The 27,320-nt window shown below is 36.1% G+C and overlaps 2 protein-coding genes across 5 annotated transcripts; one reads left to right on the top strand and one right to left on the bottom strand.

Moving 5' to 3' along the window:
- Positions 1-9,859: 9,859 nt before the first annotated feature.
- On the top strand, positions 9,860-21,491 carry LOC110617343 (sulfhydryl oxidase 2). 3 transcript variants are annotated; one of them, XM_021760075.2, is made up of 11 exons: positions 9,861-10,354; positions 11,722-11,746; positions 11,837-11,929; positions 15,687-15,868; positions 17,350-17,419; positions 17,523-17,591; positions 17,695-17,768; positions 17,855-17,996; positions 19,340-19,380; positions 20,313-20,459; positions 20,535-21,491. In XM_021760075.2, the coding sequence occupies exons 1-11, from the start codon at positions 10,131-10,133 to the stop codon at positions 21,013-21,015; spliced, it is 1,548 nt and encodes a 515-aa protein (XP_021615767.1). In that variant the 5' UTR covers positions 9,861-10,130; the 3' UTR covers positions 21,016-21,491. The 3 variants fall into 3 exon arrangements, with proteins under 3 accessions (XP_021615764.1, XP_021615767.1, XP_021615766.1); XM_021760074.2 differs by having other exon boundaries at positions 11,722-11,929; positions 20,535-20,978; positions 21,163-21,491; XM_021760072.2 differs by having other exon boundaries at positions 9,860-10,354; positions 11,722-11,929.
- A 495-nt stretch (positions 21,492-21,986) lies between these two features.
- LOC110617345 lies at positions 21,987-25,659 on the bottom strand. 2 transcript variants are annotated; one of them, XM_043957423.1, is made up of 9 exons: positions 25,279-25,659; positions 24,962-25,063; positions 24,520-24,842; positions 23,686-23,757; positions 23,350-23,417; positions 23,111-23,258; positions 22,773-22,853; positions 22,593-22,682; positions 21,987-22,482 (listed from the first exon to the last, which is right to left on the bottom strand). In XM_043957423.1, the coding sequence occupies exons 3-9, from the start codon at positions 24,772-24,774 to the stop codon at positions 22,423-22,425; spliced, it is 774 nt and encodes a 257-aa protein (XP_043813358.1). In that variant the 5' UTR covers positions 24,775-24,842; positions 24,962-25,063; positions 25,279-25,659; the 3' UTR covers positions 21,987-22,422. The 2 variants fall into 2 exon arrangements, with proteins under 2 accessions (XP_043813358.1, XP_021615768.1); XM_021760076.2 differs by lacking the exon at positions 24,962-25,063.
- Positions 25,660-27,320: the final 1,661 nt, after the last annotated feature.

The following is a 27,320-nucleotide window of genomic DNA, read 5'->3' as shown; positions in this document are numbered from 1 at the left end:
TATCCCATGTTCGGCGGCCGAACTTGAGATTCGGCGGCCGAACCTGGAAATGCCTCCATGGTCTTTTTCATTCAAAACTCAGCTTCTTTCTTACTTAAAATCATAAAATACATTAAAACATTTTATAAAAATATTATCTTACCCTTCTAGAGGTTTCTGACATCCATTCCACCGGACGGTAGGAATTTCGATACCGGAGTCTAGCCGGGTATTACAACATCACTCATCAAACTCCGGCGAGCGTTGTAGCGGAGATCTTACGGGAGCGGATGTTTGGGGGAATCACGGAGGCTTCAGACTCTCGTCTGCTTGCTTTGACCGGCCATTTGGCTGGCTTCACACGAGAGCAGGCAGCCTTCCGGTCTTTACCCCGAGGGGAGCTCAGAGATAGGATCAGGGAGATGCTCCTGATGTTAAGTTGTTCGTTCTGATTTCTGCTCGTATTCCAGTTTTCTTTATTTCTTTGTTCTGACAGTTTTCTCTTTTTGTACCAGGTGATGGGCCTCTTTATGGAGGTGGACGCTCGTGACCTCTCTCTCCGAGAATCTGTTGATCGTCGGATCGAGGAGGCGCGTCTGGAGGAGAACCTGTCTGCGACCAGTGATGCCAAGAGCAACCTTGCGGCAGCTCGAGAGCATTCTAGGTCCCTAGAGGCGGAGTTGTCTCATGCCCGGAGGGTTCTTAAAGAATCTGACGAGAGGGCAGCTGCTGCTGAAGTCCGCTGTGAAGAAGTCCTGAAGCAGCTGTCCTCCACGGTGGATGCCCTTCGTGAAAGGGATGAGGCTATGATCCAGAGGGACGAGGCCCAGCGTCAGTACGAGGCCTTGAAGGCTGATTTTGAAGGAGTCCAGGCTCGTCTTAACAAGGTGGAGGTCTAGAAAGAGGGGGCAATAGCTCGGGTTGAGGTTCTCGAGCAGGAGTTGAGTAAGAGTTCAGATCGTATCAGAGACCTGGCTTCCACGGCAGAGGAGTCTAAACTTCATAATCAAAAGCTCTGTCATGAGGTCACGGCTTTAGAGCATAGATGCTCGGCCCTGCTTGAGGACGCTAAACTTGTCGAAGATAGGATTCAGCTGGAGTGCGAGAGGCGCTTGATGGAGTATAAGGAGTCCTCGGAGCTGAAAAAAGAGATCAAGCAGGCCTGTGAAGCTTGCCTCCAAGATTATAAGAGTTCTTATGAATTTGGAGCCAAGATAGCTGAGGCCTGTGAGAGGCGACTTGCGGAGTTCCAAGGCTCTGATGAAATGAAAACTGCCATATGGAATAAGGGCTTTTACATGTTCGTCTCTAGGTATAATAGAGGTCTGAGGACAGCCAGATACGCTCCCTCTACTCCGTTGACTGAACTCCGAGCTGTAGAGGAAGACTCTGATGGCGAGGAGGTGCTTTACGGGGAGGACAACAGGCCTTTGCCCAAAAGGGCTCCTCGTACTGCCACTAAACCTTCTGAGGAGGGCTCCGAGCCAAGGGATGAAGACGTTGGGCCTCCAGGGCAAGAGATTGTGCCTTTTGTGGGTACTGGGGATTCTGAACCAGGAGGTGCTGGGCCTCTCATAAACAGTAATGTGAATAATGTAAGTGTAGATAGTATAGGGGATAATGTAAATGATAATGCCCCTAGACATGTAAGTCCTTTAAGGACTGTTTTTCCTTCAGTAGAGTAGACTGTAAAGTAGGTTGTAATTACTTTTCTTTTTGATGAAATTTAATTTTCGAACTGTGTTGGTATTTTGAGTTATTTTGATTGTTATTTATTTCTCTGGCTTTATTCATACTTGAGCTGTTCTTACCTCTGCTTGTTCTTCCATCCTTACCGGGCTACTTATTCTGTCTAAACAGTCTAACTTGTTTAATTTTAGAGATTTGAGAATAGAACACTTAGACGGTGTCTAACAAATCTTGTAAGGAATTGACTACATTGCCTTTCATTTCTTGCCCCTCAGTTAAGCAGGGCTAAAAACTTAGCAAGAGACTTAGTCTCTGTCTTATAATTTTTTCTAATTTTACAAGGGCGTTCTTATCTATAAATTTTTTCCAAGCTGGATTTGCCTTAAGGTTAAGATATTCAAGCTGTACTTTTTTATAGATTTCAACCTCATTAGGTCTTTTACTGTGAGCTCGGTTTTTAACAGCTGACTTAATATCTTCAACTTTCTTCCATTATTTTATATGTACGAGCTCGGGCGTGTAGCCTTTATACGACTGAAGTAAAAAGGATTATGTACCTCTTTCGAGCAGGGTTGATCTTCTTGTTTTCAGTTCTATTTCTTATCTGCTCACGCCGTTGAACTTCCTTTTAGCTCATGAGAGGTTTGTTATCTTCATTTTGTTCTTTGAGCTTTCTGAGCTTGGTTCTTCTTCGTTGCTTGGTTTTCCGAGTTCGTGCTTCCAGGTCGGCACTTTTGGCCTTTTGTTGCCTTTGTCTTTTTAATTTTAGTTTTCGAGTATGTCTCTGCCGGGCCCTTTGCTGCTTGGGTCTTCGCCTAGGCTAGTCGAACTGGTTTAGTGCTAGCCGTCAAATTTTGAGGTTGGGATCTTACCAGCCTATAATCTGAGTTCGGACTTAGACTTTTTATTTCTGCTTTAGTATCTTCTTGAGGTCGGTACGACACTTTACCTCCTTTGGCTATCGTGTGAGGTCAGAGTCTCTTCTGCTTAGGGCCCGAGCTCCTTGGGGGAGGTCGGATTTTAATTTTTTGTTTGGTGACTCAGGGCCCCATCTTTCATGGGAGATCGGAGCTGTGAGTTCTTTTTGCGCTTGATATCGGGAGTCCTTGGGGGTTCCGGCCGTTTGGTGCTGGGAGATCTTGGGGATCCCGGTCTTCTACCTCCAGGAGGTCTCTATGTCTCAAGGAGGTCTTCTGATGCCAGGAGATCTTGGGGATCCTGGTCTTGAATTCGGGAGATCTTGGAGATCCCAGTCTTCTACCTCCAAGAGGTTTCTATGTCTTAAGGAGGTCTTCTGATGCCAGGAGATCTTGGGAATCCTGGTATTGAATCCGGAAGATCTTGGGGATCCCGGTCTTGAATCCGAGAGATCTTGGGGATCCCGGTCTTCTACCTCCAAGAGGTCTCTATGTCTCAAGGAGGTCTTCTGATGCCAGGAGATCTTGGGGATCCTGGTCTTGAATCTGGGAGATCTTGGGGATCCCGGTCTTGAATTCGGGAGATCTTGGGGATCCCGGTCTTGAATCCGGGAGATCTTGGGGATCCCGGTTGATAGAGCATATTTTAGTCCACTTTATCATTATGTTCTTGATATTTATTTACACCTTTTCTACCTAATTTTGTGGTTTTGATCATGTTTTGCAGATATTAGGTGTAAAGAGACAATCTGGAGGAAATGCTCTTAAAACTGTCAAAAAGTGCCAAATATGAAAAGTGCTAAATAAGGAAAGTTTTCTGATAAGGAAAGTGCCAAAAAAGGAAAGCGCAATCAACAGATTCTTTGAAATTCAAATTGCAGATTCTTCTTTCCTTATTCAGAAGGTGAAGCCAATTATGGAAAGTGCCAAATAAGGAAAGTTTTCAGAAAAGGAAAGTCCTCAAATAAGGGAAGTGCAGAAGCAAAAGCAAATAAGGAAAGCTCAGTCAGAAGATTATTTGAAATTCAAATCGCAGATCTTTCTTTCCTTATTCAAAGATGTGCACATACTGCATCAGTCAAATCTTCCTTTTTAGGCAGCAAGATTTCATGAAGATGCACTTGCCTCTTCTTCATTCAGCATTCAAAATTCAAACGAAGGCTCCACCTAAAAAGGAAAGACTGGACAGATTTCTTTCCCTTCTGCATTCAATGACTGCGCTCCACTTCCTCTTCTGCAATCCGCGCGCATCCTTCCTCTTTTGAAGCCTGATCCGCGCGCTTCCTTCCTTCTGGAGAATTTGCAACGCGATTCTTTCCTTTTCAGCACTTTGGACAGCCTCTTCACTAATTAGGAAGCAAGTATGACCTAGGGCAGCACTTTCAACTATAAAAAGACACATAAGGAGCCTCCACACAACTTTTACACACCACCTTGGAGACACCTACGAATTCACATCTCTTCTTCTACCTTTCTTTTTTTCTTTTATTTTTATTTTTGTTTCAGCCATGAGAGGCTGAAATCTTTTATTCTAGTTGAAGATTAGGTGATACTTTAGTTGTTATATGAATTGGGAGACTTGATTAAACATTGTTTAACTTTTGGTTGTTCAATATTCATGCAATTTTATGCTTGATTTCAATATTACTTTGTTCTTTAGATCTACGTTAATTCTTGATTGCAAAGTAATAATATGTTAGTTTGGATGATTTAAGTCCGTAATTGCTTGAGTTATTCAAACATAAGAACACTTGGTGTAAAACCAAGGAAATTGTATGATCTAGCAACATCTCATGCGTTTGAGTAGTTAGGATTGGATCTCTCTCTTTCTTCATGCAATTAACAATTGTTTGATGCCTAAGGCCAAGGACGTTCCTTGGCAATTTGTTAATTAGTAATTAATTAGAGGACGTTCCCTAATTGGTTTAATCATAAGGAGAGACATGGTGGTGAGAAGTGTCTTCCATCTCCATAACTAATCTATTGAATCAATCAAAAGAAACTAAGTGTCAATGATCAATTCCAACAACTGAAGTGGATCCAATTCTTCAACTAGAGCTTTCTTATTATTTATTTCTCTTTTATTTTATTATTCACTTATTTTAATTGCTTTCAGTAGTTTGTTAATCAAATCAATCTCAAACCCCCCATTTTACTTTTACTGCAATTTATTTTTATTCCGCGTTCAGTTTATCTCGTTTTCAATTTTATCTCGTTTCAGTTTATTTTGCTTTCCGTTTATTTCTCTTTCAATTTTATCTCGTTATATCTCGTTTCAGTTTATTTTTCTTTTCGTTTATTTCTCTTTCAGTTTTATCTCGTTTTCAGTTTTCTTCTTTTTCAGTTTATTTTTGTTTTAGTTTATTTTATTGGTCTTGATAAGGAAAATAGGTAAGTTTTCAATTCCCTGTGGATTCGATCCTTTCACCACTATCTGCAGTTGTAAATTGTTGATAACCAGAAAGGTTATTTTTGACCGACTTCGACAACCGCGAGTCACCGGTCTTCTACCTCCAAGAGGTCTCTATGTCTCAAGGAGGTCTTCTGATGCCAGGAGATCTTGGAGATTCTGGTCTTGAATCCGGGAGATCTTGGGGATCTCGGTCTTGAATCTGGGAGATCTTAGGGATCCCGGTCTTCTACCTCCAGGAGGTCTCTATGTCTCAAGGAGGTCTTCTGATGCCAGGAGATCTTGGGGATCCTGGTCTTGAATCCGAGTGATCTTGGGGATCCCGGTCTTCTACCTCCAGGAGGTCTCTATGTCTCAAGGAGGTCTTCTGATGTTTGTTCTTTTCTTTTTGAGAGAAAGTTAATACTCACAATTCATTGCATTGTTATAAGATGGTGTTATTCCATTTATTCATGTTTTCATAGTACAAGAATTTCTTTTCACAAATATTCTAAGGAAAGTACCTCTTCTGCTTCACCAACTCATTCAATCTTTCGTTCCTCTAACGATCATGTTGATGGTCCCACTGGACCCATCATTCACTGGCCCTGCTCCCATTCTCCTGAGTGTCTGCGCTGCTGGGTTCGGCTGAGGCCTTTGTCCTTCTGGTTTCTTTACAAAATTCTTGAGATGTTCCCTCTTTATCAGCCTCTCGATCTCAGCAACCAACTGGAAGCAGTTATTGGTGTCGTGGCCGTGTGTGCGGTGATACTGACAGTATTTGTCAGGATTTCGCTGGTCCGCTTCAGTTCTCAGGGGTCTGGGATATTGTAGGAATTCCTTGTCTTGGACGGCCATGAGCACTTCGGCTCGGGAGGCATTGAGTGGGGTCGGCTTCTCTGGAACCCACAGAGGGAGTGGCTTCTGTTCTGAGACCCGAGGAGGGAGAGGTCTTTGGTCCCTTCGCTCCCAGGGTTGTCTGTAAGGCTCAGGCCTCTTGCCATGCTTTTTCTCGTGCCTCTCCAGCCTCCCTTCCTCCGGGGCTTTCCCCTTATCTGTCGCTCCCCTGGTGAACCTGCTTGTCGCCAAGGCATCATCCTGCCTTATGTATTTTTCAGCCCGCTTCATCAGCTCGGCCAGTGAGGTCGGAGGCTTCCTGCTCAATGAGCCAAAGAATTCGGGCGAAGTCGTCCCTTTCTGCATAGCCTCCACTGCTCTACCCTCATCCAGCTCGGGAATTTGCAAGGCCTCCGTATTGAAACGGGCAACGTACTCCCTGAGCGATTCATCCCTTCTCGGCCTGACTGTTTCTAGATAACTCGTCTTTCTATCTGCAGGCACCCCGGCGATGAACCGGCTAATGAAGTGAGTGGCCAGATTTTCAAAGCTTCTGATGCTTCCGGTCTCAAGGCTGTTGAACCATGCCAGTGCTGGCCCCGAGAGCGTCGTCGGGAATACCTTGCACATCAAGGCATCTAACAAAGTCTGCAGCTCCATGAAAGTTTTGTAGTTCAAGACGTGCTCCCAGGGGTTTCCAGCTCCGTCGTACGCCGCCATAGGTGGCATCATAAACTTCTTCGGGACGGTCTCCTGCTGCACCCACTTTGAGAAGGGTGAAGAGGTAGGCAAAAGAGTTTGGCTGGGGTCCTTCGCCCCTAACTCAGCCAAAAGTTGCTCTCTCATCTTCTGCAGCTTTTGGTCTACGCTCTCTTCTTCCTGCCTGGGCTTTTTCTCCGTGCGACCTTCCTCCTCCCATGTCTCGCTTCCCGTTCTTCCGGTGGTTCCGGCAGAATAACTATCAACTTCATCATTCTCTATTAGCTCCCTCACCCTCCTTCCGTGAACTCAAGCTTCCGGCTCTTCCTCTTCTCCGACTCTTCTCCCCCCGTCTCTGGTTTCTTGGCTGACAGTTCGGAGATGGTTGAAGGTAGGCTGAGGTTCATTGGTCCGGGGCTCTTCCACCACCGGCAACACCTGTACTGGGGTGCTGAGGCCCCGTTGTTGTATTATCTGCCCCAGCCAGTGGGCGGTGTTTTGTAACTGAAGGGCGATGGCTTGGAGGTCCTGGTTGGATAAGGCAGCTCCAGACATGTTCCCCGCTGGGTTCGGCGAGGGGTTGAAGGGGATGGGTGGTTGGTTGTTTGGAGTCAGAGGATTGGAGAAAGAGAACTGCTGCACCTCTTGGACAGAGTTCAAGTCATTGGGAGTGTTAAGATTGTTGTTTTCATTGTGATTAGCCATCGTGGATCTCAGTTTGTTTGTTTAGAGTGGAACTCCGGTGATGAAAAGATCTCCTTCGGTCCCCACAGACGGCACCACTTGATGATCTGAGATCCAGAAAATAGGGTTTACAAAGCGTTCTGTAGGCTTAGCTAAAAAGAAGAGCCCTCCAAAAGAGAATGTTTCTTCCTTTTATCTGTTTCCATTGTCTGTCAGTGACGTGTAACGGCCCGACTTCTATTGGGCCACCTGTCTCTGCCATATTGATATAATCGTACGAGGATATCAGATTCCTGCCCCATGCGTAACGGCCTCTGATTCCTCCCGGGCGCGCATGTGGATGGACCCACAAGGCGGATGGGTCGGTCCCCTTCCTGCTTCTAAGCTGGATCCGAAGATTGGGTTAAAGTTGAGCCCAGGTAGGATCTGTTTGATGGGCCGTGTGAATTGGGTCGGCCTGGTTGATGAAGATAACTGGAGCTCGGTCTTAAAGCTGAGCGGACCAGACCTGGTTCATGTGGGAGACTTGAAGGCCTCCAGATAATGGGCTATTGTCATGGGCCCGGCCCCAAATCGGGGTGACGAAATCCAGCGGTCATCAATCACTATTCATCTCAATTTTTTTCTAATTAAAAAATAAAAACATTTTAATAGATTTTTAAAAATGTAAGGACTAACTTGTTAATGATAACAATATCCAGGGACTAAATAAAGGTTTTATTTGAGGGTAAAATTGGATTTTAAAAATTTTCTCTCTCTTGTTTTATCTAATTTTAATGGAAAAGAGGACGGAAGGACTATTTCGTTGACGGAAAGAAAACATAGGAACGTTTTAATAGGTTTCTAAAAATACATGGACTGACTTGTTAATAATGGCAATACTCAGGGACTAAATTATAAATTTTCCTTTTTAAAATTAAAAATTAAACTGAAATAAATAAAAAATTAAACTGAATTTCTAAATTAATTCAATTTAATTAATTTTTTCGATTTAAGTATATAAACATTTCACGTTATTTATTTTATTTTCTTCTATGAAATGGTAACCTCAGAACATAAGAGCAAACTTATTTAGTTACGTGGATGCCTCCTTGACTTAAAGAAATTGGGACGTTGGCCGAGCTCTACCCTTTTTTCCTCTCTTCCTCTCGCCTTGCATATAAGTTAAAAAAAATCTCTAAACATTAATTACCGTTCAATAATATTTGGCACTATTTTTTTTATTTATGTATATTTTTGTTTAGAATGTTGTTTGGTTCAATATAAATAATAAAAATATGAAATTCACAAAAAAATAACAAATAAAAATTATTAGTCATTAAATTTGATTCCATATTTTAATATTTATAAAGTGTCATTTATTATTATTTATTTATTAGTATGATTATAAATTAAGCAAATATAAATATTAGAATTAACTGTTGGACACTAAGATAATGTGAAAATAAGGGCTTTAGCAAGGTTACAAGCAACTACATAAATAATTAATTACATACATAAGTAAGCAACCACCACTTTCAATATTCTCATCACGTTGTTTGATTCTAAAATATTAATATAATTATTAAAATTAAATATTTTATTCTAAAATAATGACATAACCAAAGTTACAAGCAAGTAAATAAATGTTCACATACATATTTAAGCAACCTTTAATCTCAAGCTACGATTTTCAATCTAAAATAAGTGCCAAATTTTGTAATTAGAAAAAAAAAAAAATTCTATTTACCTCAATCCACATAAATTCATATTTCGAGTTTAAACTCTTCAATTTTATTTTAAAGAAAATAGAGTAAAGTAAGGATTTTAAAAATATAATTTTATAAAGTAATATTTTTATTATTTTTAAATCTTAATAATTTTTAAATTTTTAAATTTAAAAAAAAATAATTAGTTTAAAAAGCCTCTCTTAATTAATCTAAAACTTTTTTAAATTAATTAAAATTAGGTGAGCATCCAGTCGATTCGTTTTAAAATCAAACTAAACCAAATAAATCAAAAACTGAAATTTTGATATTTATAAAATTCAAATCGAATTGATTTTGATAAGAAATTGAATCAAATTAAATCAATTTGATTCAGTTTGATTTGATTTGATAGATTTAAATTTTTAATATTTTTTTTTATATTTTATTTTCAATATTTTAAAATTCAATTAAAATATTTTAATATTAATATAATTTACTTTATATTATTAAAAATAATATATTATTATTACTAATCGATTCGATATGATTTTTTTATCAAAACTAAATCAAATAAAAATAATTAAAATTTTTAAAATTAAAAATTAAATTAAATTAAAAGAAATAAAAAATTAAATTAAAATTTTAAATTAATTTAATTTACTCCAAATTTGTAGTTGGAATCGAAAAAGTGTTAGCTAAAATAATGTACTTGAGATAGCAAACGATAGATGTGAAATGAAAAAGGCTTCTATTTTTTCCCACTTCTTTTACTAATTATCTTGATATTTTCTTACTATAATAATATTTTCAAAATAAATCTCGAAGTGAAAAATTATAATGATATTTTTTTATATTTTTTTAATTAAAATTATTTGAAAATTAATTAGAAAAAAATATGAATTAATAAATTTTTATATACTATAAAGATTAAATATTAATTTCCCTAAATTTTAATCAGAACAATAAAATAAGTTGCTTTCTCAAATGCATTCCTGCAAACGAGCACTAGATGTACCGTTTTAGGGAGAAAGCGCATGACCCACCTTTTGTGCCGGGATATTGACCCTCCCGCAACCACCACCCACCGCCGTTGCATTCAGCTCAGCCACCTCTAACGCTAGCTTCGGATCCCTCTTTCTCTTCGCAAACCTGACAAAACCACCAAAGTTCTCTGTTCGCAGAAGAAAAAAAAAAAAACGAAAGAGGAAAACACGACCTGAAACTTGATCTCTTCTTCCTCAAAATCCCATGCCCATGTCTCAGTTATGTCCGATTCTGATAGTGAATTTGCTTTTCTTGCTGAGCTCTATTGCGGCGTCGTTTCCGAATGGATCCCGTTCGATCCTTCGAGAATTAGGCAACGATAACGCTGTGAAGGTAGACTACGCCGTCGATGTGAACGTCACCAATTTCGATGCAGTTCTTAGAGACACTCCTGCTACTTTTGCCATCGTCGAATTCTTCGCCCACTGGTTAGTTCTCTAACTCTGAAACGAAGAACTGCTTGTATAAATTTGTTAAAATAATATCGAAGCTGCTGCTCATGTTCTTTTTCCGTATTCGCTATGGTATATGAAACTGGAAAAGACGAAAAGTGGCTCTTTTTTCTTTTGGAAAAAACATTAGTCTAGTAGTGAAACTGTAAGGGAGCTCCTATTTGGTTCATTGAGATTAGATCATATCGACTTGTGCGTGGCAACTAAGACATGGAAATTATTTGTTTTGTCATTTATAATCGGATGAACGTTGATGATTTTGTTTCCAAAATTAGTATGTAAGCATTTATTCTCAGTCAAATGATGAAGTGCATTTTTATCTGATTCTATTGTATGGGTTTTATTTGGGCAGCCATGATTTACATAATCTGAGCACTGATTAAACTCTCTCAAATTTTTATGGAGAGTTTTATTAATTAGTTTGATAATTTAGTGAGTTTAACTCTGTAATGCAATGATGGGTTTCATGCCAAAATAAAAAGATTGCACAATGGGAGTTCGATACTAAGTTTGGAATTGCGTAGTTTAACAAAACTTTGAAGCTTGATGACGCCGGATTTTGAGAATTCTTTTACTTACTTAATGTGCATATACTTTTGTTTCACTAGAAAATCATACCTGTAGAAGGCTTTTCCCCCTAATGCCGCGGAAAAATCTGATATCAGATAGTTTAAACATGAAATACGATTAGTAGATTAATGTGTGGAAAATTTTTAAAGAGGAGAAAATATTTAGAGAGGCATGTGAATTGAAGCAATGAATAAAATTGATCTCACCGTGAAATCTAGTGATTTCATTAATTGCTTCCTTATTGTTGTTTGTAGCATACTATGTGAATAATAGAATGATTTTTCAAGATGCTCATGGATTCTAGGGAATATTTACTATAATCCCCTGCTTCACCTTTCAATCTCACTTTTATCAGTTATTTTGTGTATGGACCTGGTTTAGAAATTTAGTCGTAGTAGAGCCATGTCTATCAAGATAACTGCCAAAGTGGTCCGTCCTAACATTTGGAGTTGAAAAACATTTTGCAAAACTTAGATAGAAATTTTGCAGTGATTGAGTTTTTGTCATCATCTGCTTATATGATAACATTTATATGATTATGATTTGAATGTAATAGTTCTATTTTTAGATTTTGCGTCAAATAAAGTCAATGAAATGTCAACTCTAGCCTGTTTGTAAAATATCTTCATCCTCCCCTTGAAATATGATGCCTGTATGTGTAATGAACATTAATTTTTTTCTCCATGCGCCACATGCACTGTTGATGCCCTCTTTCTATCCATATCTGTAAGTTATATGACATCATGCTTTCTTTGCTATTACTGTTTTTTCAGGTGTCCTGCTTGCAGAAATTATAAGGTACCGTATGGAATGTTTTTGTTTCTGACATTTGTGGATGTACATGTATATTTCCTTACTGTTTTTGGTCTTGGAGCTTCTAATGTGCAGCCCTACTATGAAAGAGTTGCAAGGCTTTTCAATGGACCTGATGCAGTGCATCCTGGCATTGTGTTGATGACAAGGGTGGATTGTGCTTTGAAGGTATATTAACTGTTTTCTTGACTTTTTATGCATGCGGCGGTGTAACCTGCTCGTCTGTTTATTCTTTCCATAGACAAATAATTACTAGTTTCTGTAACAAGTTGAATAGGGTTTCCCACCTTGACAAATTTCCCCTTTCCTCTTCAACCTGAAAATAGTTTTGTAGCTTTCTTTATCCTTGATTTCCATATTTACAAAAGGGTGAAATAGAAGAGGGGGAGAAAAACAGGCAAAAGGCTCTTTGAAGCCCTTGAGAAATAGGTCAAAAGTCACTTAAGCCTTGTCAAACAAAATGGTCCATTTGAGCCCTTGAACTTTTTAAAATCGTCATTTAAGCCTTAAACTTTTGAAAATAGCTCAGGTAAGTCCAAAACTCTGATATCATTAATTCTTCATCTGTGAATTTAAAAAATGGATATTTAAGCCTTTGAGAAACAATTTGATAGTCATTTAAGCCTCACTGAATAAATAAATTTAAATCTAAAACTTTAATAATTATGTTTTAAAATAATGATTATAATAATAATAATAGTTATTATTTTTTTTTGGAGAAAGGAGAAAACTTCATTCCCAAATTGACAAAATAGAGGAATCATCATCAACATGTGAGCCACAGAAGGGGGAAAGTCTTCCACCCTTATCAGCTCATCACTAGGAGAAACACTAAGCTTAGCTAAATTATAAACTAAAGCATTATAAGATCTAGGAGAAATTCAATAAAAGAGAAGGAAGATGTAAAAGATATGATGTCATCAACTATCAACTAACTCCTTTATGTGCATGAATAGTTACCAAGCTACCATTTTGCAATGCAGACTGTGAAAATCTGCACTATTCGCAATTTCCAAACTAAATTGGATAGCCAACCAGCCATCTACAAACTCTCTATATTCATTAGTTTGTGCCCTTCCAACAATACCTGCCCATAGTGATTGCCAACCACCAAACCTAAACCAACAATCCCATTATTCGAAAGAAAAGCCTCCACATTCAGTTTGTAAGAATGCAATGGAGGAGGAAGCTAGCTTTTTTTGTCCAGTATCAGTTGATTCTATCATTCTTAGGCTACCTTATAGTTGTTCTGCAACCTGTAGCCATTGAGATGATATGAAGATCAACAACAAGCCATGAGATTGTAGCAAATACTTCAAGAAACTCAAGATCATGTGATTACAATAGCGAGAAAAAGAAAGATTTAAAATGAAAAGAATTTAGATTTTCATTTTTTTCTCATCCGCCAAATACCAAACTGCACCAAGTCTCCTTTCTAAATTTTTAGAGTATCTTATGGCTACTGTGAAAATAAGAGAAGCCTCAAAAAGTGTAAGAATTACAAATAATAAAAGCCATAAATAACAAAATTTTCGTAAATAAAGCTAATAAGGAATTACAAAAGACTTTTTAATTTCTCAACTATACTGTAGCTTGAATCTCATATCTGTACAAGAAAGTTAAATTTAAATTTTCAATATATTTTTATGCTTTTTTTTATTTATCTTACATATAAATAAAATATTATCTATAGTTTTAATAATAAAATGATATTTTAAAAAATTCTAAAGGAGATTTGAGGTTAAAATTCAGTGTTTTGTTGATGAGAAAAGAAAGGAAAATTTTAATTCTGTTTTGGTATTTTGTTGAATTAAAGGATTTTTAATAATTTATAATTTTTTACACAATATTTTATTTATTTTATAGGTTTTATTAAATTAAAATAATTTTATTTATTTATTAACAATATAAATAAACATAATTTATTTATAAACTTAATTATTAAAGTTTTACCATTAAATTTATTTATTTAATGGGACTTTATTTAATGATCGAGCTGTTTTGTAAAATGTCTTTTTTAAAAATGTCTTTTTTAAGCTTAGAAACTGAGTCAACAATGTAGGGTTTGGTAGGGCTGAGCATTCGGTCGGTTTGGTTCAAAACCGAACCGAACTGAATAAACCGAATAAACCGAAAACCGAAATTTTAGTGTTTATGAAAACCGAACCGAACTGATTTTGATCAGAAACCGAATCGAACCGAACCGATCTGATTCGGTTCGGTTTGATCGGTTTTGATTTTTAATAATTTTTTTATTTTTTACACTTTATTTTTAATATTTTAAAATTTAATTAAAATATTTTAATCTTAATATGATTTAATTTCTCTATATTATTGAAAAAATATATTATTATCACTAATCGGTTCGGTTCGGTTTTTTTCGATTTTTTTCTGATTAAAACCGAATCGAACCGAAATTTCTGAAATTAAAAACCGAACCGAATTGAAATGTATAAAAAACCGAATCAAATTTTCAAATCGGTTCGGTTCGGTCGGTTTTTTCGGTTTGAACCGAATACTGCTTACCCCTAGGGTTTGGACTTCTTTGTGTTGGTTTTAAAAGTTTAAGGGCTTAATTGACTATTTTAAAAATTTGAAGGTCTGAAGTGGACCATTTTATTTGACTAGAGTTCAATTGAGTTTTGGTCTTATTTCTCAAGGACTTAGAAAGGCCTTTTGCTAAAAAAATACAAAATAAAAAAATTCCAAATCTTACTCACATTCTCAATTGTGGCGATTTCTTTTAGAAGTTTCTAGGGATCCCTGATCTTTAGTTTTATCTCAATGGTAACTAACTTATAGTTCCTCTATAGGGTGTGTGCCCTGCTGACAGTGCTTCTTTTAATAGTTTTTAAGTGGAACCAGGATGATATCTATTTTAAAAAGCGAGGGTCTAGTAAGATTTTTCTTTTAGTTTTTCATTTTCTTTCCCAGAATATTGAAATTTATTTACATATATTTTTTGTGTTTTCAATACATAAGCAGTTAGCGAGTTACTAAACATTGAAGCAACATTGGAGTGAAATAAAGTTGTTGTTGCTACAGATTATACAAATTCTGAAGTTTGTGGCTTTATTGACAATTTTAAAGAAAAGGATTACATTAGAAATGACACATGAAGTCTTGTATTATTTTTATTTTTTCTTTTTTTCACAAAAATTGCTAATAATCATGCTGTTGGAAGATTTATATTGGGAAGTATGAAGTATCTTACTTTTTCCAATCTTTTAAACCATCATATAAGTAACTTTGCCACCTTTTTTTTTTGTGCATACTAGCTCATGCTGCCTAATATTAAAATGCAAAAGAGTACTAAAAATTATGAAATAAAGAGGGTGACTTGTCTTCATAAGAGGAAGACAGGTCAAAATGACACGACTGAACTTAAAGCCATGGCCCAGCATATTGTGTTGCTTTACATTTTTTTTGAGTTATTTGTTGTTTGAATTAAGAGCTTAAATATAATCTAAGAAAAATGCTATCAGTTTGGTTCATTGGACTCTCTGGTTAAGTACTTTTACAACCCCAGACTGACTGACAAATGGTTAAACCTTTAAAATTCAGTTGGTTTGGATTTGTCAGACTGGGTGTTTCAGTTAGGTTGGTGATCAGCCATAATGAGGTGTTGGGGCAATTAAATGACCAACATATAGTAGTATTATTCTACGTGTTAACATAATCTTTAATTGTTATAAAGGGTTCGCAAGGTGAGATAGAGCATTTTAGTTATGCACAGTGGTGCAAGGACTCTAGTGTTGTCAGCTGTCAAATTGTTAATTTTTGGCTCTTTAGTTTCTATTGATAACTCACTCTTTCTAAATATTTTTTGTGCCTCTTACTGTTTAATTACATAAAGCACTTAATTTTTTTTTTCTTAAAGCATGGCTTAGTGATCAGTTGCATTTTAACTTGTTTGGCAGCACAGATAAATAATAAACTTTGTGATAGATTTTCGGTGGGTCATTATCCCATGCTATTTTGGGGTCCCCCTTCCAAATTTGTATCTGGTAGCTGGGAACCTAAAAAGGAGAAAAGTGAAATTCATGTAATTGATGATGGAAGGACAGCTGAACGCTTGCTTAATTGGATCAATAAGCAACTAGGCAGGTATGAGGTATTACTAACCATCTCTATTTTTTTTCCCCTTATTGTGGCCTATATCTTAGTAATTTACTGTATCTTTAGCTTTAAAACGATGTTTTGATGTTGGAATTTCTTTATTTTGGTTTAACAAAACATTGTTATAACTTCTCAGTTCTAGCTCCCTTTGCCTTTGGCATTTGTATAACAGTTCTCATGTTCTTCTGCAGTTTGGTTTTGGTTCAGCAATAGTTTGCTTGATTTCACCCTTTTGATTGGAATGAATCTTGAAATTACAATCTATCCTCACTACTCATCTCAATTTTACTTATAAACTAGAAGTTTATAATGGCAATATTCGTTGATTTCTGATGAACCGAGCTAGGGGTTGTTGCTCATTCAAGTAAATAACTTTTTAATGGAAGGTTATTTTTTATTATTAATGTTAATTGTGTGAGAAAAGTTATAATGTGTATTTCAAATGTGGCATGAGATACTCACCTTTCTAAAAGAAAACCTGGATTTGCTCTAAGGCAGTTGTGATTTGTAATGCTGATTAATGGTAATCCTCTGTGGCACTAAACAATCACAGTTGATTTACCAGTAGATGGGAATAAGTTAAATTTTTTGAAGGATGTATTTTTGGTCAATAATAACAACTTCTATTACTAAGCCTTAATCGCAAGCTATAAGTAGGGTCAGCTATATGGACGCTTTTTGGCCATTCAGTCCCCATCAATATCCAAAAATTGCACCTTTTGATACTATTTCCCTCCATATTATTTTAAGCTGCCCCCTTTCTCTTCACTCATTGCACTGCTAACTCATCACATTTTCATACCCGAGTATTCAATGCTATATTTTAGACATGATCAAACCAAACTCAAAGACAAGCAAACCAAGGCAGGTATTTGATATGTTATGTTTCATATATTAAAAGTAAAAAAGAATGCAGTTATATTACTAGTAGATTATTTTCTGTTCTTCTTTCTTCTTCTTCTTCCTTTTTTTATTTGGCTTTTGTTGCTAGTTAACATAGTTTGGTCTAGTAGTTTTGTAATGTAAATAATAATTAGAAAAGTTGAAAGTTTTGAACTGATCTTTGCTATTTATAATTCAGAGAACTACTATTTGCTTAGAATATCTGCTTGTATAGCTGTAACTATACAGTTCTACAATAATATCTGCAAGTATTAGGCTTGTCAATGTCAAACATTTAAGATCATAGCACATGGAGAAGCAACCGTGTGGTATTCCAATATCTTTCCATAGGAAGACACACTGCTTCTATGCTTTTAGTAAATGTAATAATGATGCATATTAGAGTTTTAGACTTAACAAATAAAATAATATGGAGAGATTTTTTTTAACATGTGCCTATTATTGCCAGTGATGAAATCTGGTTATTAATGGTTTAGGATGGCAATATACATCTTATTGATTCTGTCTGTACTGCTGCCTGTTAACTTCAGTCCTCATTCTATTTCACTTTTTATGATTGTATGCAGCTCTTATGGTTTGGATGATGAGAAGTTTGAAAATGAGCATCCTCCATCAAATATATCAGACTCTGAACAGGTTTTTCCTATCAGTGTAGCTCTAAATTTTCTTTATAATTTCAAAAAAGAATTCTTTTATTTAATTTCAGATATTAACTTCTGTGGTGTGTGCTTTATGCAAGATTGCACGTGCTGTTTATGATGTTGAGGAGGCAACATCTATCGCTTTTGAAATTATAGTTGAACACAAGGTAGACATATCCACTTATTATGGTTATGTATTGTGTGTTTGCTTGTGCATGTTGTGTGTTTTGCTTCCTTTCTCTACCTATTGTTTTTATGGTTGTTCTGCAGATGATCAGATCAGAGACTCGTGCTTCACTTATTAAATTCCTTCAGCTTTTAGCAGTGCATCATCCTTCTAAGAGGTAAAGACTAACTTTTTTGAAATGAAGCTTTGCTATAAATCATATGGTGATTCCTTCATTGATTTACTCTAGACTATTTGTATTAGGTGCCGGAAGGGAAGTGCAGAAGTGCTAGTAAACTTTGATGAACTGTGCCCACCAGACAAAAACCAGGAGATTGTTGGTAATGGCAAGAGTGTGCTGGGGAATTTCCAGATTTGCGGAAAAGAAGTTCCTCGGGGATACTGGGTAGGTGCTTTTCTTCATGTCTCCTCTAATTCTTTCATGGTGATAATGCTTTGTAATTTTGATGTGATCCGCTATTTTGATATTGGATAAGTAGATGTGAATGAGTGCACATGATCCCACTTTCCAGATACTATTCAATCAAATTAGTCATAATAGCTATATTAACATAAATCTAACTGTTATTTTAAAAAAAAGCCTAAGAAATCAACCCGAACTAAAATAAAAACGGTTTAAAAGATTGAATCAGCTGGTAAAAATAAATGAAGAGACTCAAAACTACTCATCATATGAGACACCTAATCATATGGGACAAAGTCAAATGAAGTTTTATTAAATTGGGTACTAATGCCCTAGTGTATTTTCTTAATTTCATGCGCCAATGAGAAAGTAGTTCCCACCATTTGAGCATAATTATTGAAGGTGCACTTTAGATTCACGTCTCACCAGGCTCCAACCTTAGTGCTGCAAGGCACACAATATTCACCAGGCACTTGCCTTATGTCCCTTGTTCCAAACACAAGGCTTTGCCGCCTTTATTTCCACCTGCACAGCACTTCTATTGGCCCAAAAACACTATCATCTGACCCAAAATTTACCGATCTACAAGAAATCAATAATGACAAGTTAAGAAGTTTTCAAAATTAATACTGCTGGTGATAAGTCATCCCCAAAATGTCATCAAGCCACCACATCCATGACCACAAGCCTTCCGTATTCCCATTTGCAACATGTGTGGTCCTTTTAATCCCTCTTCTCATACACTTTTTATGCTAATTAATTCTTTATGTGTTGGTAATTTTTATATGTTTGGTTAAATAGAGCTGCATCTATTATTATTTTATTTTGTTTTTAATTTTTATTAATTTTTATTTTTTGTTTTTCACCTCATTTAGGTGTGCCCCTTGCTCCTAGGCTCTAAGACCCCTTAATGTGCAGTGAACCTTAATGGTTATGCATTTGAAATAGGAAAAGGTGGGACCTACAAGTGTAGGAATCAAACTTTCCTGTACAAACCAAACACTTGAATTTTTTAGCATTCTAGTCGCTGTCTTGGTAGATTCCAGGCAACCAAACCTCCCTATTTTTTTTCCCTAGGGAAAACTGTAATTGTGTTATGATCTATCTGGCCCATGTATTCATCAGTCAATAGAAAATGTGTAACTCAATATTTGTTAAAAAGATATTTATTTCTATCTTCTTTTTTTTTTACACCTTTTGGTAGCTGATGACATTTATCTTCACTGTGAATTTATATGCGGCTTACTGTTTGTTAACTTCATCATTCATAAAGCATTATTTTCTTATTGTTATATTTTAGAAGAGCTTTATGTGTTCCTTTTCAGATGTTTTGCCGTGGAAGCAAGAATGATACTAGGGGCTTCAGGTAATGATTGATTTTCTTTATTCGCTTACGACTGGGTGTTTTATCAGTTGTCATTTCAAAGTGGATACTTACTCGTAAGTTTAATGTTTGAGCCCATTCATTAATGGTGCTTGAAGAGGCTGCATAGAGCTAATAAAGTGATAATGTGTACTCGTAAGTTTAATGTTTGAGCCCATTCATTAATGGTGCTTGAAGAGGCTGCATAGAGCTAATAAAGTGATAATGTGTTTTGTTTGGTTCTGAGTTCATTAATTCCATCATGCCATCAGTTGACAGGGCAAACAAGGGGCTAAGCCACCAGCTTAGTTCTGAGAATATTTCTGAGCAACAAAGCACGAGTTGGGCTGATTTGCCTGAAAATAGTTGATTGGTAACCTCACTTTGAGACTATTGGGGGTGGTGGAAGGAAGAGCATCGTAAAGTGACATAGTGGCTTGTGTGAAATAGCGGTGATTGTGATTGTTAGTGGTGGTTTATTGCATTATTCTGCCAAGAAAGTATCAACTATGATTTCAGATGCTGCAACCTTTCTACTTATATTCATAATCAGCAGTTTCATTTTATTGTTTCCACAAGTAATTTCAAAAATATCAAAGAGAGGGGGGGGGGGGGGGGGGGTTAGTTCCTGCCCCTTTTTTTGTGTCAAATTGCACTTTTTGGTTCCCAGTATATGAATGGTCAGCATATTTTCTATGATCAAGAGCGTATTTCACATATTGCTGAATGCTGCTTGAGTTTTATGGAATCTGAAATAACAATTTTTTTACCAATTTCCCCTCAACTTGGCATCTTTAGTTGTGTTTATCTTGAGTGGACAGAATTCACAGAATGCCTCTTATATTTATTTATTTTTAAAGCCACCATTTGCTTTATTTGCACTCACTAATGTTTAACCAGTTATCTTTGTTGATGTGTCTGTCTATTTATTGCAGTTGCGGACTATGGGTTCTAATGCATTCATTATCTGTGAGGATTGAGGATGCGGAGAGCCAGTTTGCCTTTACAGCTATATGTGATTTTATCCACAATTTCTTTATTTGCCAGGAGTGTCGCCAACATTTCTTTCAAATGTGTTCAAGGTAAAAGCAAGTCATTAATAGTTCATTTGTAAGCCCTCCAAGCTTCTTTCAACTAACTGTGGGTTGTAAATACAGTGTTAGCAGTCCTTTCAACACATCTCATGAGTTTGCCCTTTGGTTGTGGAATGCACATAATATGGTAAATGAGAGATTAATGGAGGAAGAAGCGTCTCTTGGAACTGGTGACCCCAAGTTCCCGAAGATTGTTTGGCCTCCGAAGCAGCTATGCTCTTCATGTTCTCCCTCTCATGGCCAGAGAGATGATGGAACCAATCGGATTGATTGGGATAAGGATGAGGTATACGAGTTCTTAACTAATTATTATGGGAAAACACTGGCTTCCCTTTACAAGGACAAGGGTCTTCTTGGGAGTGAAGTGACTGATGGGGCTATTGAAGATTTGGTGGCCTCAACAAATGCAGTTGTTGTGCCGGTGGGGGCTGCCTTGGCAATTGCTCTTGCTAGCTGTGCATTTGGGGCGCTTGCTTGTTACTGGCGTTCGCAACAGAAGAGTCGGAAGTATTACCATCAACTACACTCTTTAAAGAACATATGATATTTAAGAGGGCAGTGGGCTTTTTCAAAATTATAATGAAGTATAACAGAAAAAGGAAAGAACAAAGATATAGTGAGGGTGAGAAAGAAAAGTGATTTTAATAGTACCGTAAATTTTCTTATTTGTTTTCATTCCCCAATATTTCAGGCCAAGGAGGAAGCCGGAACTAAGATAGTTAGAAGGACCAAACCAAACACAGCCATTAACTGCCTAGTTGGTGAAATCAGGCTCTGATAGGAATCCAGATTACATACTCACTTGCCTGCTTTGAGGTCTTCTTCTTTACCCTCTATTCGAAATTTTCCTTAAGAATGTATACTCTGGATTTGTACAGATTCTTGTCATAATTGTAATTTTGGAAGAGAACTTTTCTTGGTCATTTTATTTTATGTACTTGTATTTGTATACTTCTCTTGTGCACTGCATGGATCCACATTTTGCATGTATCTGCTTAATGGAATGCTTGCTTCTACTTTGATTGTTGGTGCTACTCAATTTGCTTCATCCATCTCAATTTGAAGCTTCAGATGGTGAAGAGACTATGAACAAAATCACACCTTAGTTCAGTCTGGTTATGCCTTTTGCAATCTGCTGGTGTTGCAAGATTCATTGTTTATAGAGATCAAACTCAATCAGGAAGGATGTCGATAATTTCTATATGATATAATTTGCAGAAGAGTCCTACAGTTTTTGGTGGAGGAAATAAAAATTGTGCACCTATACTAGGCGGCTTAAACGCTCGAGCAGCCTAGTATAGGAAATACCAATAACGTCAACTAAAAGGAGAGGCAGAGATTAGATAAGAAATTCCTGTTAATCTCTGAAAACGTCATGGGTACAACTTCATCTAATATTAAATTAATGTGTTAATATTATTGGTTACAAGTTGGAATCCTTCTGCAACAAATGGCTGGTAAAGATGAAATTAGAGAAGTATTTTAAGCCTTCCTTTACAGATTGCTATCAACATGGACGCAGTAACAGGAATTGGTATATTTTCTTGCCCGATGGCCTTTCTGTGTATAAATGTCTGTATTAATATACAATGGGATATTTTTCCTGTACAAATTTCTTACATAATACCCAATATAGAAAATGAACATCCAATAACTTTGATTTAAAGTCAGTAGACTGTCTAAATATATCCAGGGTAACTGCTGCGCCTGTCTCAGCTGTTAGAGAAGATACAACATTCTTTTGGAAACCAGAATGTTAAATTTTGGCTGGTGAGAGAATCACCTTGGAAGTTTTACTTCTTGTCTATCCACCGACATCTGAAAATGGACCCACCTTCATATGCCTTCAAACACAAAGACTAACTTAACAATTGTAAGATGCTGCTCGCTAGCTGATGCCAATGTTTTAATGAGGAACAAACTAAGGAACATTGCTTGTATTCAACTGAGCCTACTCGCTTGAAAGCTCAGCTTCCTCGTCAGATGTGGTAAAAGACACGTTTGGAGACTCCTGAAGGCCAAACAAATCACATAATTAAGCAAAGTGCAATTACCATTAACTACTACATCATGTGCTAAACATCTTAAATCTCATACTTTGGTCGGAAACACAGAATTTACCTGTCGATGGCGGCGATTCTGGAGAGCAGTTACTGCTCTCAAGATAATGTATATTGGAAGAACAATCCCGGCAATTCGTAGAAATAACAACTGTAAGGAGAATGGATAAAGTCATTTGTATTCATGAATTTCATAATATCCTCTTAAAACAAGTGGCCATATAAATATAAATTGCCTCACCACAAGTATTGGCAAGGAAATTTCGTTGGTCCTAGTAAGGAAGACTGGAAGAGTATGCCTCAGAATCAAAAGAATCATGAACTGCAAAATTCAAGAGCAACAGTGAGATTGCTGAGAGCACTTTGCGGGATTCAAGCAACAGAAGAACAGGATTTGAACTATACATTATTCACCGACATTAGAACAGCGTTGGCCAAGTTTAAATTTTAAGAGCTCGCGAATTGAACAAGTAAATCTTAATTTCAAACTAGTTGAAGTCGCAGATATATATAAAGCAGAATCTAAGGATTTCCAGAGAATCTACAGAGACGAGCAGAAGAAAAAAGAGAGAAATTTACAGCAAGAGCAACTGAGCGACAGCAGATCGAGTTTCTTGTCGAAGCAGAGTACTCCTCGTAATCAGAATTAAGGAAACTACGGTCGGTTGACACCATTGCTATAAAGCGGGGACCGTGCAAGTCTCTTCCAGAATTCTCCCAGTTTCTCCTGATGAAAACACCATAGAATCACCGGTAAAGTTCCAGTGAAATGAAAAATATAGAGGCATTGCTGCTTAGCAGCAGGTATACAAAATTACCTGAGGTTCATCGGAAAACGTCCAATTTGAAATAAGGGTGGCGGAGCAGTATAACCAGGTGTGAATTGCTGAAAATAAACCAATATACTATCAAGCAGCAGCTCCAGAGACTAAGAAACTATGGCTCGGTTTCACAACAATTATATTTTAAAAGTAACTTTTAGTGTTTTGACTGAATCAAAATACTAAATACTAATATTTAGTAGTAGGGAGAGATTTCTGGTAACTTTTAATTGATCACACCTAAACAACTATGCACGAACAGGGGCTTATATGAAGTAGAAAGAATACCCTAAGAATCACTTGAAATGTTGAATCAGAACAAATGAAACCCACCTGATGGCATATTTCACATATGGTGTTGCCCTTCTCATTACACCACCTTTGAACACATCTTCTGTGAGCATACTGCATATATGAAGAATCAGTAAGCATGTTTCAGAACAATGCAAATCGAATTTAACTTTTTTAATAACACTCCTGCTAAAATTAACTCAAATTAAAAAAATTAAATTATTATAAATCTTAAAATTATAAGAATTAAATTGTAATAATTATTAAAAAAAACGTAGTACTGCTAAAACCGGCTGTCAGGCCGGTTCGTACGGACTCGATTTCAAAACGGGACGAACCAAAAAAGCCAATTAAAAATCTAGACTCGACTTGATTTAGAGACCGATTCGGATAGCACGTTTCTTTTTTAATTTGAATTAAAATTTAAAAAATAATTAAATTTACACTATTAATTAAAATTATATATTATATTAACCACTATCAATAAATGAAGTAAAACATTATAATTAACAAATAAGTTTCAACTCCATACATCTTGATTTTTATCTCAAACAAAAATAAAGTTATGAATAAAACAAACTTATTTCGGTATTTATAAAAAAGTAATCCGTGGATCCATTTCGTAAGTGGGTTAGATTCTAGAATGGATCGGATAAAAAAACTCATTTTAAAATTGGATCTTAATTTAACGGATCAGATAAAAAATTTTATTTTTAAATCCCAAGAACTACATTATAAGTTACCAAAAAAATACAAAAAGGTCCAATTTCGCAAGTAACTTGACAGTGAAGTCAGCTAAATGGCGAGATATATGGATCAAAACAAACACATATACAAAGCTTGAAATTATCTTATAAAATAAAGGGCCTGACTAACCTTCAGGCTCCCACAGCAAGAGCAAGGAGTCTCCATATTAGAATCTTCATCTTCATCCTGGCAAATCCTGCATTCCACCATTTTCCCTGGAGTTGCCACATCTCCAAACTCCATTTTCTGGGAAGAGATAGCAATTTTTGTTTCATTAACTGCTGATGCTGCTGCCTGCATCAACCTGTTTCTGCTCTCAATTGCAGCTTCTAATGTAGATTCCGTTATCAATCGATCCACCAACAAGACAAAATGATCCCCCATCACCAAATTCACAGACAATCACCAATTGATTTGACTTTATACCAAGCCTTTGTTCTTCAATGGAGGACCTGAAAACCAAAACTCACTGCAGTTGGAAACAGAAAAAAGGCACAAGAGTTGTTTGTAAAAACTCCAAGGAGAAGGACTAAGATTGTTTTAGAGGAAGTAAAAGCTGCAAAGAATTTACCTTTGATAGAAACTGAACAAAAGGTTATAAAGAGATTGACATATAAGGATGAAGAAAAGGAAAAAATAAGAAAGTAGAATCAACTTCGTGAACTGAAACAGCCTGACAAATCACACAAGGCCAACAATCACAAGAAATGGCAAAGACCCAGTTGAGAAAAAATGCATACAAACAAGAAAAACAAGAGTTTTCAGAAACCCAGATGCAAAAAGAGAGAGAACTTCCCACAATCAAGGAGTAAAAAGAGAAGAAGGCATCAAATCAAGAAAAAGGCGTATAAGGAAAAGAAAGAATATGATGAAAAAGGATAAACTTACAGTAAAGGATTGGGATTTTCTTGAAGCTAAGAAAAGCTCTTTGTCTTTTTCTTTTTATCTCTGTTTTGGGATGAAGCAAGAGATTGAGTGAAGGAACTCAATTAACAAGCCAAAAACTTTGCACAACTATTCATATCTCCATACAAGTTTCTTCCTTTTTTTCCTTTCTGATAAAGCTTATAGCTTGAAAAACATATCCCTCGTTTCTCGCAGTCTGTGTCTCTTGGGTGCTATATATACATATGGGACTAAAGAAAGCAGATTTGTAAATCTTAAGACACAGAAGGAAGAGAGAGAGAGAGAGAAGAAAAGGTAAGAGAGATTGAAGCGGCAAAACCCATTCCACCATTTACTTGCCTCCATGACATATTCAAAATTTGGTCTTTTTCTCAATTTTTTCTAATTATTTCTTTATTTCATGATCCATTCATCATCTTTTATTTAGACAGTTAGTCCTACTTGTAGGGGTGTGTTTGGATTAGATCATTTTACAACCTCACTAAATATGAAAGAAAATTATTTATTTTTTCAATATTGTTTAGAATTATCTCCAAAATCCAAAAGTTTCGAATTTAAATTTAATACTATTTTGACATAAATTATCATTTCTCATATTATAAATATTATTTTAACATAAATTAATATTATAAAATACAAAGATAAAAGATTGCTTTCTAACTCAGAATTTCAATCATCGACTATTTTCTCATTTTGTTTGATAAATCATTAAATGGGCAATGGCAATTTTTATTAAATTAAATTTAGAAGGAATATTCCGATTGGATTTAAAACCCATAAAATAAAATAAATTATTTTGGAAGTTAAAATATTCAAAATCTTAATTATTGTGTGATCCATTGCTTTAGGATTATATACTTCAAACAAATTGTATATAAAATTAATTCATTAATGAGCCAACCAAAATTCAAATAGAAGAAATTAATAAAGTCTAATTTTAATTATGGGCCAAATTTGACCTTTGACTGCCTTGCCCCTTCCAGAAGTTTTACACAATCTTCATGATTGGCTGACTTTGAATTCTATTGTTGAGTTGATGACCTTCTCTTTGATTGGTTTTGTTGAGAACTACCCCAACGATATAGACCTAATATAGTCATATGACATTATCATATATTTATTAAAAACTCTTAATCATTTAAATAAAATTTTATTATTTACTTATGTACTGAGTTAAATGTAAATATTTTATGTGCTAAATACATAATATGATATTTAAATTTTATAAAAAAAAAATTTATTATTAATTTTTAATATTTTTAAAAAATATATAGATAAATTTTATTAAGTACTATCGAGTCTCAATAGAGACAAAATACAAGTAGGAGGTCCAACAGTTCATTTCACCTGATCTGTCAAAAAATGGGCAACTCTAACCAATACATGTGCTATGTCATTAGCAAATCGAGGAATATAACGAATACTAACATTATTTGTCTCATTAAGTAGAGACTTACAATTATAAATAACTGAATCAAAGGCCGAATAATCTATGTAACTAGGATCAGTAATAACCCGACACTGAGTTGAGCATCTGACTCCACAATTACATTGGACCATCATTCACTTTTAATCCAGTTAAGAGCTTTTCTGATCGTTAAAGTTTCAGCAATCTTTGCTCCAACATCACCAAAAACCACCATTTGCTTAGCACGAATAAACTCTTCCAGGCTATTACGGGTCACCATACCCAATCCAACATGGGAATGCTCAAAAGTGGCTGCATCAACATTTATTTTTAAAACACATCCAAGAGGTTTTTCCCAACCTAGCATTAATGTCACGTCTCCATTTAAACTTGCTGGCTTTACTCGTACAGCAGTCTAATCTTGAAGAAAATGTCGAGCAAAGGAGATCACTTGCAGAGGAGACTTCCATACTCATTTCTAAACCACCTGATTACGTTGTGTCCAAATAGCTCAAAGGGTGATCAAAATCACACCAGCCTGCTCCAACGATGCAGGAACTAATACAAGGGAAAGCCACTCAGATATAGTAGTGACATAAGGATGAACTCAGCCTAC

This window comes from Manihot esculenta, chromosome 6, assembly GCF_001659605.2.
Source record: "Manihot esculenta cultivar AM560-2 chromosome 6, M.esculenta_v8, whole genome shotgun sequence".
Taxonomy (NCBI): domain Eukaryota; kingdom Viridiplantae; phylum Streptophyta; class Magnoliopsida; order Malpighiales; family Euphorbiaceae; genus Manihot; species Manihot esculenta.
The sequence above is the reverse complement of the archived record's forward strand: the minus strand, read 5'-3'. Positions and strand labels throughout refer to the sequence as shown.

What these genes read in the sequence shown, in the direction of transcription:
- LOC110617343 (XM_021760072.2), top strand. Translation starts at nt 10,131, where the DNA reads ATGCCCATGTCTCAGTTATGTCCGATTCTGATAGTGAATTTGCTTTTC. An exon ending in GTCGAATTCTTCGCCCACTG is followed by an intron (nt 10,355 to 11,721) that starts GTTAGTTCTCTA and finishes CTGTTTTTTCAG; the next exon opens with GTGTCCTGCTTGCAGAAATT. An exon ending in GTGCATCATCCTTCTAAGAG is followed by an intron (nt 17,769 to 17,854) that starts GTAAAGACTAAC and finishes TATTTGTATTAG; the next exon opens with GTGCCGGAAGGGAAGTGCAG.
- LOC110617345 (XM_043957423.1), bottom strand. Translation starts at nt 24,774, where the DNA reads ATGGGGGATCATTTTGTCTTGTTGGTGGATCGATTGATAACGGAATCT. An exon ending in CGTTTTCCGATGAACCTCAG is followed by an intron (nt 23,259 to 23,349) that starts GTAATTTTGTAT and finishes TGTTTTCATCAG; the next exon opens with GAGAAACTGGGAGAATTCTG. An exon ending in AGAATCGCCGCCATCGACAG is followed by an intron (nt 22,483 to 22,592) that starts GTAAATTCTGTG and finishes TTTGGCCTTCAG; the next exon opens with GAGTCTCCAAACGTGTCTTT.